Below are 14437 nucleotides of genomic sequence, written 5' to 3' on the forward strand. Positions count from 1 at the left end.
GCGCAGGCCGGGCTTGGCCTCCGCTGCCCACCGCTCTTTGTTTACCTCGGAGCTCGCGGGACCCCACTTTCCCGCTCCTACCGGCCCCGGGGGCAGCCGCGCCGCTCCTCCGCGCGCTTCCTTTCCTCGGTCTGCAGCGGCTCGCCTCACCCCCGCCGCGCTCTTTCCAGAAACTTCACGCCGCCCTCCGCAGTGCCTGGGCACAGCCTCCTCGGCTGGTAGTGGCTGCCGTGCGCTTTGCCACGCCGGGCTCGCAGCAGTCCCTCAGGGATCCTCCCTGGTTGGTTTATTTTGCCAGTCTCCCCTCGGTGAGGTGTTTTGCGTCCTGCATTCTCTGTTTTGCGTTTAATTCGATTGCACGGCGCACCCGCATACCTGTTAAAGCGGGATCGATGCGATGGTGGAATTTTTCCTGGTTACGAGGAAATAAAACCGGCAACTCTAGGAAGCCAAGCTTGGCACCACCTCCCGTTGGGAAAAAAGTTTGCCTGTTTATAATGTACCTCTTTGGAAGTGAATAGTTGACTTGAAGTGCTTTACTGAGTTGTCACCAACTTCAACACAGCTCTTTCCTTTCTAGTCGCACAGGCCTTGCTTGAGTAATTAAAGCCGCGTGGATTGGCTGGTTTTGCATTTAAGGGGAGCGTTTTTATTTTATTGCGGAGCAGAACTCTGAATAATGGCCCCATAGTGATGACCGCTGCGGAGCCGGGTGGGCAGTTTTCTGTGGGCTGTGTGCCAGCGTCCCTGGTGGCTTTCCAGGTTCTGTTCTTCTAAGAAGAGGCAGCATGCCTTTGCTTTCCTCAGTATCCTCTGGCTACCCTAGATTTTAAACTAATATTAGTAGGTAACTGTCTTTTCTAGTTTATCTTTTCACCGGAAGAAAAGCTTTTATTTGCTAAACATGCATTTAGGTTTAAAGGTGAATTTATTGAAAGCTGGGTTGGCTATATGGCTGTTAGTTGTTGCTTAACTTTACTATAAGTAAAATACTGATTTTAGAGTAATATTAAGTATTAACAGCGGCAGATAATTCATAGTAGCTGTTCTGTTTCAAGCCGATAGAACCTTCACACTTAGTCTTCAGAATGTTAAGATACATAGTTAGGGATAAAAATTTTAAATATTATGTGGTGCTTAGTTTTGAACCAATAAGAGACAAGTGTGAGAACATTAAAAATATGAGTAATTAAAGCATGTGGCAGGTTGCTTCATTGGGCTTTGTATTTTTTAATTTTACTTTTTCTCATGCCCTTCTATTTTACACAGCATGGAACTGGAGAAGTAACTTATTTATTTTTATTTTTAATTTTTTTTTGCCCCGGGAATCTGAAACATTAATGAGAATATCATTTATAAATCGCTAATTGGATTTCAGGACATTTGGCATCATACTTTAAAGATGACAGCACTTCTTTTCTCTCTATATGAATTTTTTGTAGTTCAAATCATGGATCAGTGTCGTAAGGAAAACGTTACATTACTTGTTATTCTCAAATACAAAAAAGGTAAAGTTTATCCCCAGATAAATTGGGAAATGGTAACCACTAAAAAAAAATCAATTATTGTGAGATGGAAGTCTCTTGTTGGCCAGGCTACTGTCGAACTCCTAGCTTCAAGTGATCATCCCACCTCAGCCTCCCAAATTGCCGAGATTACAGATGTGAGCTACTGTGCCCAGCCAAGCTAAACATTTTTAAATCTAAGTATGTAATGTTTCTGATAAGGCTGCATGAATTTAGGAGGATTCTGCATAAGTGGGTGATTTTATCATTTCACAATTGCAATAAATGTGGGTAAAATTTGGCTACAACAAATTCCATAGCAAACGGAAGTCTCTATAATAAAATTATCTTTAAAGTTTAGTGGGTTAAAGTGCTTTGCTACCAACAGTAAAAGTTTTCTGATGAAAAAACTTAAACACATCTACACAAACTGACCAGCTGGTTTTTTACATGTTCCACGTGGCTTATATCTGTATGTCTTATTCCCCAGACTGGATATTGATTAGCATTGCAGTTCGTTGAATTTTGGAGCTATTCCATGCCCTGTTTTAGGAAGAGACAAACCTAAGGATGGTAAATGACCAAGGGGCTAAGGTTCTCTGTCTGAGTATTAGCAAAATTGAGACTAGAATCTATCGTTTCTATTTACTATATAATGGTTGCTGAGTGAATGTAGATTTGTCTTTTTTTTTGTTTTGCAAGAGCATATCGCTCTGTCGCTCAGGCTGGAGTGCAGTGGCAAGATCTCAGCTCGCTGCAACCTCTGCCTCCCAGATTCAAGCGATTCTCATGTCTCAGCCTCCTGAGTAGCTGAGATTACAGGTAGACTTGTCTTCTTTACCTGAGTGCTTGGACTCTGGGACCAGACTACCTGGTTAAGAGTTGTGGCTCTGGCACTTAATAGTTATATAAACTCTGTAACTGTGCGTCAGTTTCTCTATCTAAATGGGGATATCATGCATCTCATAGGCTTTCCTGGGATTTAAATAAAGAGTAAATAAGCTGTCATGGGATGAAGGAAAAAAATAAGAACAGTGTCTGGACGTATAGTAAATGCTTCCAGTAGGTGTTAACTATTATTACTGTTATTGGCAGTATGATTATTATTTTCAGATCACTTGGTAAGTCAGGAAAACTAGTATTTCTCTTTGTCTTTCTCAGTAGTTCCTTCCACTTGTTTTTTTCTTGTATGTGTGAGACAGACTCTTGTAGTCAAACTCAGATTGTTATTTTTTATTTTAAAATATTTTTGGAATAGGTGGTATATTCACATCATTCAAAATTTAGGTTTCTCTCCTATCCTTATCCCAGAGCCACCTAGTTGCCTTCCCCAGAGGCTGTCAAGAGGCCTCAATATAAACTTTTTTTCTGTGAAGACTTTTCTAATTCCTTCCACATCCAGCCCCTGCTGCAGGGCTTAATGACGGTCTCATCTATTGTTAGTGGCATTTTGCTTTGAACTTAGTAGGCTGTATTTATGGAGCAGTTTCTTATTTGTTTAGCCATGGCAGTGCAGCAGTACTTAAAATAGGCTGAGGCTGGCGCAGTGGCTCACACTTGTAATCCCAGCACTTTGGGAGGCTGAGGTGAGAGCTAGGATCACTTGAGCCCAGGAACAAAAGAACAACATAACAACATAGCGAGACTTCATCTCTACCAAGAAAAAAAAAAAAAAAATTTAGCCAGGCGTGATGGCACATACCTGTAGTCCTTCCTACCCACTCAGGAGGCTGAGGTGAGAGGATCACTTGAGCTCGCAGTTTGAGGTTATAGCCTGAGCAACAGAGCGAGACTGTCTCTAAAAAATAAAGATAGGTGAGGTCATTGTTCTAAGGATCCATTATATGATGGTGGGGAAGACAGACACTAGATAATAGCAAAATAAGGTTTCAGGAAATGATAGCACTGTGTGGAAAATAGAGTAATATGGTAGAGAGTATGTTGGGGAAGGAAGGAGGATGGGAGTATTTGATAAAGTGGGCAAGTAGGGGACATGTGAGACTTAGATGATAATGAGGAACCATCCATGGGAAGATCTGGGAAAGCATTTCAGGTGTAAGGAACACAAGTATAGGAGGCCTGAGGTGGGGATAAGCTTGGCATGTTGAGTAACGTAACACCCAGTGTGACTGAACAACTTAAGCCAGGGATGACTAGAAAGCAATGGGGTGTTGTCCGCATCAGTGACTGCCAGGGAGAGATGTTAATTGCGTACCCTGGCTGGTGGCATTCAGGAATAAAGATGTTGCTTATCCTTGCATTGGACTAATGATGGTCTTTGGAGTAAGACCAGAGTTTGCAGCTGAGCCGCTTATAAACAAGTTTTTGAACTCTGGAGTTTCAGTTTCCACATCTCTGAAGTGGAAGTAATGACACCTACTTTAAATAATTGGTATTAAGAGATTACAAATTTTATACAGACATATAATAGCTGCTCAATAAGTGGTAGTATTTGTGTGTGCATGCACCTATACATGCACTTTGGTTTCATTCTTGCAGTAGCAGAGGCTTTTAGTGCAGTTTCTGGTATTTTTCTGTTGCCACATGTTTTTGCTTAAATGTTTTTTTTGAGACAGTGTCTTGCTCTACTGTCCAGGCTAAGTGCAGTGGCACAATCATGCCTTACTGCAGCCTCAACCTCGTGGGCTCAAGTGATCCTCCCATCTCAGCCTCCCAAGTAGTAGGACCACAGATGTGCACCACCACGCCTGAGTAATTTTTAATTTGTTTGTAGAGATGAGGTCTTGCTTTGTTCCCCAGGCTGGTGTTGAACTCCTGGGCTCAAGCAGTCCTCTTGCCTTGGCCTCCCAAAGCATTGGAATTATTTTGAATTCAAAAATTCTGTGTACTAGGAAAGGGAAACAAAATTTAAAAAATTCTGTGGCAGTATTGATTGAATTGCCATTTTTTTCTGGTTGTTTTGAGACAGGGTCTCACTCAGTTGCCCAGGCTGGAGTGCAGTGGCATGACCTAGGCTCACTGCAGCCTCCAGCTCCTGAATTCAAGCAATTCTCCTGCCTTAGCCACCCAAGTAGCTGGGATTGCAGGCATGCACCACCACATCTGGCTAATTTTTGTAATTTTTTTTTTTTTTTTGAGACAGTCTTGCAGTGTCGCCCAGGCTAGAGTGCAGTGGTGTGATCTCTGCTCACTGCAACCTCTGCCTCCCATGTGCAAGCAATTCTACTGCCTCAGCCTCCTGAGTAGCTAGGATTACAGGTGCATGCCACCATGCCCAGCTGATTTTTGTATTTTTAGTAGAGACAAGGTTTCACCATGTTGGCCAGGTTGGTCTCGAACTCCCGCACTCAAGCGATCCACCCACTTTGGCCTCCCAAAGTGCTGGGATTACAGGCGTGAGCCACCTTCCTCGGCCAAATTTCCTGTTTTTTAAATGTCTTTTTTTCATAGTCTTTTATAAAAATGAAAATATGTAGATTTTAGAACAATTTGACAAGAATAGGTAACAAAAGTACACTGCATGTTTGTAAGTGATATCCTTTCCATCACGTTTTAGACCTAATTTTGGATCTTGAATTTAGAATATATGATGCCGTGAAAAGAATATATGATACCCGTTGTGTATTCATTTGATAAAATAACTTTTGTTCATATTTCTTTACAGAAATGTTATGAACAGAAGCAGTACAAAAATGGCCTCAAGTTTTGCAAGATGATTCTGTCGAACCCAAAATTTGCTGAACATGGAGGTATTGTCTCATGTGAGAGATTGCTTTAGGGAAATCAAATTCTAAAACCAGGGATTAACAGTGAAAGAAGAGTATTTCCCAGATTCCAAGGCCTTGCCATTCTCTATTAGAGTGCATAAATGTTCAGCATTTTTTTAATGCTTTATATGAGTCTTCTAGATTACCGGTATTATCTTTAAGTATATGTACTTAAGGATAAGATTAGGATGGTTGGTTTATCTATTGGGAAGAAATTGGAGAAAGTATGTATCAGTATGTTTATGGACCTGATTTCCTTTATTACTTTGAATAGAATTTTAAGTTTATACCTTGGTTTCCTGTGTGTAAAATTAGGACAAAATTTGCGATATAAAAGTATGAAGATATGGTCACCTGCACTTTATTCTTTGGTAGATGTGTTTTTTTTTTTAGTATGTGCTGACATTTACATATGATATTACTAATTTACCATTAGATTGCATATTTCGAGTTGTTTTTCTAACACTGGTGTTAATAAAGTTTGTATTTTCTTGTTGTATCCTTTTTCAGTCATAGCCAGTGTTAGAAGGATGGATCAGGATAGACATGAAAGTTACGATCCTGTAGCATAGCAATGCTGGTTGAGGTTACTCAGTATCAGACTTGGGTAATGGTTGAGATCATCTTATTGGGAAAATAGGCTGACCTTGCTCACTTTTCTAACACCATTTAAAAGATTCGTTGAAGGAATTGGAAAGAAATCTTCATTTCATAGAATTAATTTTAAAGCTTGTTTTCAAGCTTTTTAGCTGTGGAACCTTTGTCCAAATGGAGCCTGTGGGAAAGTTAAATGTGTGAAACAGATAAAAGGTGTTGGAGAGGGATTTGGACCACAGGATCACCATGTTCTGAATACCATAGAGTCTGCGGAAATCAGTTTGAAAATCATTCTTCTTGCGTAATTCCCTTGTGGATAATTCAGAGAATTATTTCATTCTAAACCATCTTTTATTAACTTCCTTACATATTTTTTGTTGCCACTACCATCATCCAGTGTTGTGGTCTTGAAATGTGAACTGATGTAATTAGCCTAAGTGGAATTTGTTGGAATAAACTTGCTATCAAAAATGAAGTCTGTTCCAATATTGAATAAAGTGAGGTTTAAATTATGTATATGTCTTTATTAAGGTAAATTGAGTGTTTTTGTGTGGTTGTAAATTAGATTGATTAGAATTGACCTTAGGTAAGAGCTGTGGAACTGCGATGGTAGATTTAATTCCATAAGACTCATGTCTGCTTTGTTAATTTTTTTTTAGACAGAGTCTCACTCTTGTCACCCAGGCTGGAGTACAGTAGCACAATATTGACTCACTGCAACCTCTGCCTCCTGGGTTCAAGCAATTCTCCTGCCTCAGCCTCCCCAGTAGCTGGGATTACAGGCGCGTGCCACCATGCCTGGCTAATTTTTATCAGAGACGGGGTTTTGCTGTGTTGGCCAGGCCGGTCTCGAACTCCTGACCTCAGGTGATCCACCCGCCTCAGCCTCCCAAAGTGCTGGGATTATAGGTGTGAGCCATTGCGCCTGGCCTGCTTTGTTAATTTTTTCAGCAGAGTAATATCAACCACTTTTACAGAGTCTTGTGAAGGGCAGAAGCCATTTTAGCAACTTTGAAACTGTGGAATTTCAGAGGACTTCGGCTGCTAAGCTTTAAGTAGCTATTTAAATGTAGTTTTATTTTTTCTACTTGGAGGGAAGTTCAGACTGTGAGATTAAAAAGATGAATTGGAGCTGTAGTAATCCTTCAGATCTCAACTATTAAAGTACTATTAAGATAATCATTTTCTGTCATTTGTAAATAGAGTTTAAAAATTATTTTTCAGAGACTTTGGCTATGAAAGGATTAACACTGAACTGTTTAGGAAAAAAAGAAGAAGCTTATGAATTTGTTCGTAAAGGACTTCGTAATGATGTCAAGAGTCATGTCTGTATCCTTTTGCGGTAGTTAAATAGTTTGTTTTAACTAGTTTTTTCTTAATTCAAATTAAATTTGTACTATGAAAATTCCAAATGTACGTAGAAGAGAGAATTTAATGAACTCTGTGTATCCATTACTCAACTATAATCATTATCAACATTTTGTAATATTAGTTTCGTTTTTGCTTGTGCCCCTCCTCCAATATTAGTTTCATTTGTTCTCTACCCTGTGTTTATTTATTGGAGTATTTTAGAGGAAATCTTTATAAAATGTGTTTACTTCTGTTGTGCTTAGTGTTGGAGAAAAGTTACTTTGATAATTGTATGTGACTTGAAACCTATTTTTTTCTTAAACATAATTAACTGGATGATACTTTCCTATTACTCCAAATACTGACTTTTAGTTAATCGTATGTTAAAATTTGTGTGTCTTAAACTTTCTTCTAGACATTTTAGAAGAAAAACTTATTTTAAAACAGATTTTGCTTAATATTAATTAAGTATGATATTGGTTTTTCAGCTTGGTTTCTGTTAACACGGAGATATAGCTGTTACTTAATTTGATCTTTATAATTGTGTTTTTCTTTGGGCAATATCCCAGTGTGTAAAAAAAAAAAAAATTTTTTTTTTGGTTGGGGAAGGAGTCTTTGTTACCCAGGCTAGAGCGCAGTGGCATGATCTTGGCTCACTGCAACCTCTGCCCCCTGGGTTCAAGCGATTCTCCAACCTCAGCCTCCCAAGTAGCTGGGACTACAGGTGTGCACCACCATGCCCAGCTACTTTTTGTATTTTTAGTAGAGATGGGGTTTCACCATGTTGGTCAGGCTGGTCTCGAACTCATGATCTCAGGTGATCCACCCTCCTCGGCCTTCCAAAGTGTCGGGATTACAGGCATGAGCTACCGTGCCTGGCCAAAAAAAAAATTTTTTTTTTAAAGGATGGATCATTGAATTTGACTTTCATTTGTTTTGCTTATCTATATGTTTATCTGCATTTTTTTTCACATATTGCCCTTGCATTTTAATTTGTTACATTTAATTCACTTAGCCATGTACTGGTATTGAGCACAAATAATCTCAGTAGTGTTTTCACATATTTAGCTTAGGGTTTTCTCAAATTACTAAATACTTATTTCTTTATCCCAGTGCTTACCCCAGAGTGAAGAGAAGGGCATGTAAGTATGATAGTTCTATGGGGCTTTTGACTCCAAGATATGCTAAGACTTTAATTTATAAGAAATAAAACTTATTTTTTGTGGACTTTAATATAAACTAGGAAATTAGATGATAGTTACATGTTACTTTAGAATTGGTTGACTGTAAATTTGTTTCAAAAGGTAGTTGCAGTTTTTGTATATATTCTGTTTCAAGACATCATGATGAAGAATAGGTGAATGTTGAGGTTGCTGGGGTAGGAAAGTGATGGGATAGAGGGTAGAAAATGTGAAGAATTTTTGCCAAGAATTCTTTAAGGTTACTTAAAATATTACAGAAAATTTCAAACATGTACACAAGCAGAGAGAACAGAATAATGACCCCCTCCCCATGTGGCCATTACCCAGCTTCAACAATTTTTTTTTTTTTTTTTTTTTGAGACGGAGTCTCGCTCTGTCACCCAGGCTGGAGTGCAGTGGCCGGATCTCTGCTCACTGCAAGCTCCGCCTCCCGGGTTTACGCCATTCTCCTGGCTCAGCCTCCCGAGTAGCTGGGACTACAGGCGCTCGCCACCTCGCCCGGCTAGTTTTTTGTACTTTTTAGTAGAGACGGGGTTTCACCGTGTTAGCCAGGATGGTCTCGATCTCCTGACCTTGTGATCCGCCCGTCTCGGCCTCCCAAAGTGCTAGGATTACAGGCTTGAGCCACCGCGCCCGGCTAGCTTCAACAATTTGACAGTTATCAACCAAGCCTGATCTGGTTTCCTCTTTAACTTCCCCTCACTATTCCCCTTTCCCAGACCCCAGATCATTCTGAAACAAATTCCAGGCAAAATACCATTTCCTTAATGTAAGTTTTATATTAGATATGTAGCATAGTGTATTCTAGTGTCTGTATATGTCTTTGTTTCCTTAACTTAATAGGTTGGCATGTATATGGACTGTTGCAGCGTTCTGATAAGAAATACGATGAAGCTATAAAATGTTACCGAAATGCCCTCAAATTAGATAAAGATAACCTGCAAATTTTGAGGGATCTCTCACTGTTGCAGATCCAAATGAGAGACCTTGAAGGTTACCGAGTAAGTATTTCATTCTTAAATGTATGTGACTTTACAGTAGATATAATTTAAGAGCATGTGAATTCAGAATGAGGTGAGCATAAGCCAAGATCACATAAATTTGATTGTTTGTGAGAAGGTGTATGTCACTGGGACCTTCCTCCTCAGTCATAGTTATGGCACTTTTTACTTGAGTATCAAAAAAGGATAACTGGTGGGGTGCGGTGGCGCACGCCTGTAATCCCAGCAGTTTGGGAGATTGAGGTGGGAGGATCGCTTGAGGTTAGGAGTTAGAAACCAGCCTTAGCAACATAGGCCAGACTCCGTCTCTTCAAATAAGAAAATTAGCTGGGCATGGTAGTTCACACCTGCAGTCCCAGCTACCCGGGAGGTTGAGGCAGGAGGATCCCTTGAACTTAAGAGTTGAGACTCCAGTGAGCCATGGTTGTGCCACTGCACTCCAGCGTGGACAACAGAGCAAGACTTTTTCTCAAAAAACAAAAACAAAACTGGTTTTTAAAACATTTTTAATTCATTAATTATTTTTTAAAAAGAAACAAGGTCTTGCTATGTTACCCAGGCTAGTCTTGAACTCCTAGGCTCCAGTGATTTTCCCACCTCAGCCTCCCAAAGTGCTGGGATTATAGGCATGACCCACTATGCCTAGCCATAGCTGTTTAACTGGAATATCTGTGTGCAGCTGCTATACTAGATTATTTGTAGGTTTGATGTTTACAAATTTGGTAAACTAATAGGGCTTTTATAATTGAAACCTAAACATAAAAGTAGCTTTTTTTTTTTTTTTTTTTTTTTTTTTTTTTTTTTTTTGAGACAGAGTCTTGCGCTGTGTCACCCAGGCTGGAGTGCAGTGGCGCGATCTCGGCTCACTGCAAGCTCCGCCTCTCAGGTTCACGCCATTCTCCTGCCTCAGCCTCCGAGTAGCTGGGACTACAGGCGCCCGCCACCACGCCCGGCTAGTTTTTTGTATTTTTAGTAGAGACGGGGTTTCACCATGTTAGCCAGGATGGTCTCGATCTCCTGACCTCGTGATCCACCCGCCTCGGCCTCCCAAAGTGCTGGGATTACAGGCTTGAGCCACCGCGCCCGGCCTAAAAGTAGCTTTTAAAAATTATTGGTTAGTAGATATTTTAAAAATGTTAGAAGGGTTGCCATAAATCAGTCTTTCTGTAGTTCAGACCTCTTCAGATTTGCATCTTCAACTCTCTCCTGGACATCTCCATGTGCTTATTCCACTTAGTATTGTAGAATCACTATGTCCAACATGGAATTCTCTTACTTTCTTTTTTTTTTTTTTTTGAGACGGAGTCTCGCTCTGTCACCCAGGCTGGAGTGCTGTGGCCAGGTCTCAGCTCACTGCAAGCTCCGCCTCCCGGGTTCCCGCCATTCTCCTGCCTCAGCCTCCCGAGTAGCTGGGACTACAGGCGCCCGCCACCTCGCCCGCCTAGTTTTTTGTATTTTTTTAGTAGAGACGGGGTTTCACCGTGTTAGCCAGGATGGTCTCGATCTCCTGACCTCGTGATCCGCCCGTCTCGGCCTCCCAAAGTGCTGGGATTACAGGCTTGAGCCACCGCGCCCGGCCAGAATTCCCTTACTTTCTTATGAGAAGGAGGCCACTAGGTTCTAACAGTTTTCTTTAAATACATTATTTATACACTTCTTTTGCCCTCTACTGCCATATAAGCCCTCATACCCCATGCCTAGATTTTTGCAGCCACTTTAAGGGGTCTGCTGAACTTAGTAATAATAATGGCACGACTCTTCAAAGTGTGTATTTTTTTCTTCAGCTGTGCTTAGCAGCTTAGATGTGGTTGGAGTTAAAATCAGTTATCTTTAGGAATGAGGCATAGAAATTAAGAATATTGGCCAAACAATGGTTGCTAAAGTGGATTGTGAAATAAATTAAGTTGAAAGAGAGCTAGGCCTGGTATTATATGTCTTAATCCTGGCTACGTGAGAGGCTGATGTAGGAGGATCGCTTGAGGTCAGGAGTTAAGTCCAGCCTGGGCAACATAGGGAGACTCTGTCTCTAAAAGAAAAAAAGGAGAGCTGGTGGTGGAAGTGTGAAGGATCCAGGAAGTATAGATGCTGGTGGTGTCAAAGAACAAGGGTAGGAATGTCACCAAATGATAGTGTTGGCAGCATGGGAGCTGTGGGTAGAGAGTGAGATACCTAAATTTATGATTTCTGGGTGGCAGTAACTCGTAGGGTATGGCTGTGGGAGTGGGCCTCTGAATGGAGTGGAGGAGAAAATCATTAAAGATTAGAAAATCTTGGGACTTAGAGGATAGATTGTGGGATGGGTGATACACATTAGTTTTGCATTTGCCCAGGGTAACGCCAAGAGTTGGCAGAGAAAATAATACTGACCTACGCTTTAATAAAGGATTTGGGAATGACAGAGATGCAACAGTAAAAATAAGGGATAGTGAGATGTTTGGGTGTTTCCCCTGGCTGTGTCTGTCCTGTGTCTGGCCAATTATTACAATGTATTTACACTGTAAATACATGTAATTCATATAATAGTTTTATAAGTGGCAAAATGTGGTTTTAAAAAAAACCATCTTAGTCTTCTTACAGAATGTTTAGTTACCAAAAAAAAAAAAAACAAAACTCATTATTTAAAGGTAATTTAATAAGGGAGTCCAAAGGCATGGGCCCCAAAGATGTTTCAGTGACAGCCTCACAGTGACTATTACAGGATATTCTAGAACTTTAGTAATTTAGGTAAGAAACATAAAAAGTACTTTTATTTTATGCTGAAACTGATCTTTGTTGATATAGTTCATTAGAAATGTGTTAAAGGTTAGATTGTTTTCTTTAATGAAATAATGAGAATGTTTAGCAAGTTAAAATGTATTTTTTTAGGAGACAAGATACCAACTTCTTCAGTTGCGCCCCACACAGCGTGCTTCGTGGATTGGATATGCTATTGCATACCATTTGCTGAAAGATTATGATATGGCCCTAAAACTGTTGGAAGAATTTAGACAAACTCAGCAAGTAAGAATTTTAACGTTTTCTTCTACCTTCACAAACGGAGTAGTTGACTTCTTAATTGTCCCTGCCCTCAAATGTGACTTGAAGTATTTGAGACCTATGGAAAACTGGAAAACTTTTTTACATAATTGGAAACAGTTAAAATGTAGGATTTTTCTTCTCTCTGGTTTTTTTTTTTTTTGAGAGACGGGGTGTTGCTATGTTGCCCAGGCTGGTCTCGAACTCCTGGGCTCAAATGATCATCCTGCCTCCCAAAGTACTGGGATTACAGGCGTGAGCCATCACGGCTGCCTCCACGTTTCAATGGAGAGTATTCTACATGTGGATTCAGCTGCAAGTTGATGGAGATGGTGCAGATTGAGTCACTTCACTTAGAGTTAATCCCCAACCTTGAGTCTCTTTTCCACTCCTCTGTTTATCTGTCATTTCATAATCTTGACCCTGTCTGGAGTTTTCCAGAACAGATAGGCATTCTCCGTAGTAATTTCCTCTTTGTAGATGCTCTAGAATTGGGCTTCTTCCATCCTGTTTCACTTATTCCTTTGCATTCTGTTTTCTAGAAATTTGTTGAAATCTTATATAGTATCTTCTATTTATGGGTTTTTATGTTTTTTAATCTGCTATTTTTACTCTCTTAAGGGAGGAAATAAACTGTGTAGTAAGGCCGCCGTCTTTACTTAGGTTTTTAGCTTTTTACCTCACACCAGAGAATTCTTGATTAGAGTGGTTCTTTGTTTTTATCCAAGAATCAAGTTCTGACCGAAAGATAGTACTGTATCACATTTGGTGGACTTGATAAAAAACTTTCCTTTAAACACAAAATTACGACATTTTGATGGTTAAATTTAGGTGCTTGCAATTTCTTTCTTTCTTTCTTTCTTTTTTTTTTTTTTTTGAGACGGAGTCTTGCTCTGTCGCCCAGGCTAGGGTTCAGTGGCACAATCTCCACCTCCCAGGTTCAAGCAGTTACCCTGCCTGCCTCAGCCTCCTGAGTAGCGGAGATTACAGGCCTCTGCCACTGGACCTGGCTAATTTTTGTATTTTTAGTAGAGATGGGGTTTCATCATGTTGGCCAGACTGATCTTGAACTCCTGACCTTGTGATCCACCTGTCTCGGCCTCCCAAAGTGCTGGGATTACAGGTGTGAGCCACTGTGCCTGGCCAATTTCTATTTTCTTTTCTTTACTTTTTTTTTGAGACAGGGTCTGACTGTGTTGCCAGAGCGGAAGTGCTGTGGCTATGCACTACAGTCTTGAACTCTTAGGCTACGACTAGGACTTGAAATCCTAGCTAGGACTTCTCCAGAGACTGAGGTATGAGGCAGGAGGATCGCTGGGACTACGGGTGTACCACTGTGCCTGGCAACGTTGGTTTTTTGAGACATAATGCTGCTGCATGTTTAATAGACTATAGTATAGTGTTAATAAAACTTTTTTAGTTTAGTTTTTTTTTTGAGACCGAGTTTCACTCTTGTTGCCCAGTCTGGAATGCAGTGGCAAGATCTTAGCTCACTGCAACCTCCACCTCCGGGCTTAAGCGATTCTTCTGCCTCAGCTTCTTGAGTAGCTGGGATTACAGGCATGCGCACCACGCCACGCTAATTTTGTATTTTAGTAGAGATGCGGTTTCACCACGTTGGCCAGGTTGGTCTTGAATTCCTGACCTCAGGTAATCCACCCACCTCAGCCTCCCAAAGACCTGGGGTTACAGCCGTGCACCACCTTGCCTGGCCAATGGAACTTACATGCACTGGGAAACCATAAAATTATGTCACTCACTTCATTGTGGTGACATTGTGGAACCAAGCCCACAGTATCTCCAAGGTATACCTGTAATTTTTCATTGATCTTTTATTCTGTGACCTTGCTAAACACTTTTATTAATTCTAGTAGGTTTTTTTTTTTTTTTTTTTTTTTGTAGATCCTGTAGTATTTCAACCATTTTTATATTTGTATTTAGGATTTGTTGACCTGTATCACTTGCGGGTAGACAGGAGTCCCACCCCATTATTTGTTTTAAATAATGCATTCATTTTTGGTGCTGTTAATCACTCTTCT

General features: G+C 40.5%; 2 protein-coding genes across 6 annotated transcripts in view; one reads left to right on the forward strand and one right to left on the reverse strand.

The window, feature by feature from the left end:
* The window catches only part of MTRF1 (mitochondrial translation release factor 1), an 85974-nt gene extending 85599 nt beyond the window's left edge, over window positions 1-375 (reverse strand). For all 3 annotated transcript variants that reach the window (XM_025364632.1, XM_025364630.1, XM_025364629.1), the window contains exon 1: window positions 46-375. The gene's annotated coding sequence lies outside the window, so the exon portion shown is untranslated. The remainder of the gene's footprint in view (window positions 1-45) is intronic.
* Window positions 1-14437, forward strand: part of NAA16 (N(alpha)-acetyltransferase 16, NatA auxiliary subunit) — a 67755-nt gene that overhangs the window by 438 nt on the left and 52880 nt on the right. For all 3 annotated transcript variants that reach the window (XR_003116514.1, XM_025364623.1, XM_025364624.1), the window contains exons 2-5: window positions 5131-5215; window positions 7055-7159; window positions 9226-9383; window positions 12249-12383. Coding sequence is in view for 2 of the 3 variants with exons in the window: in XM_025364623.1 (XP_025220408.1) it covers window positions 5131-5215; window positions 7055-7159; window positions 9226-9383; window positions 12249-12383 (483 nt within the window). In the remaining variant the exon portion in view is untranslated. The remainder of the gene's footprint in view (window positions 1-5130; window positions 5216-7054; window positions 7160-9225; window positions 9384-12248; window positions 12384-14437) is intronic.

Source organism: Theropithecus gelada, chromosome 17 (assembly GCF_003255815.1).
Source record: "Theropithecus gelada isolate Dixy chromosome 17, Tgel_1.0, whole genome shotgun sequence".
In the NCBI taxonomy this organism is placed as follows: Eukaryota; Metazoa; Chordata; class Mammalia; order Primates; family Cercopithecidae; genus Theropithecus; species Theropithecus gelada.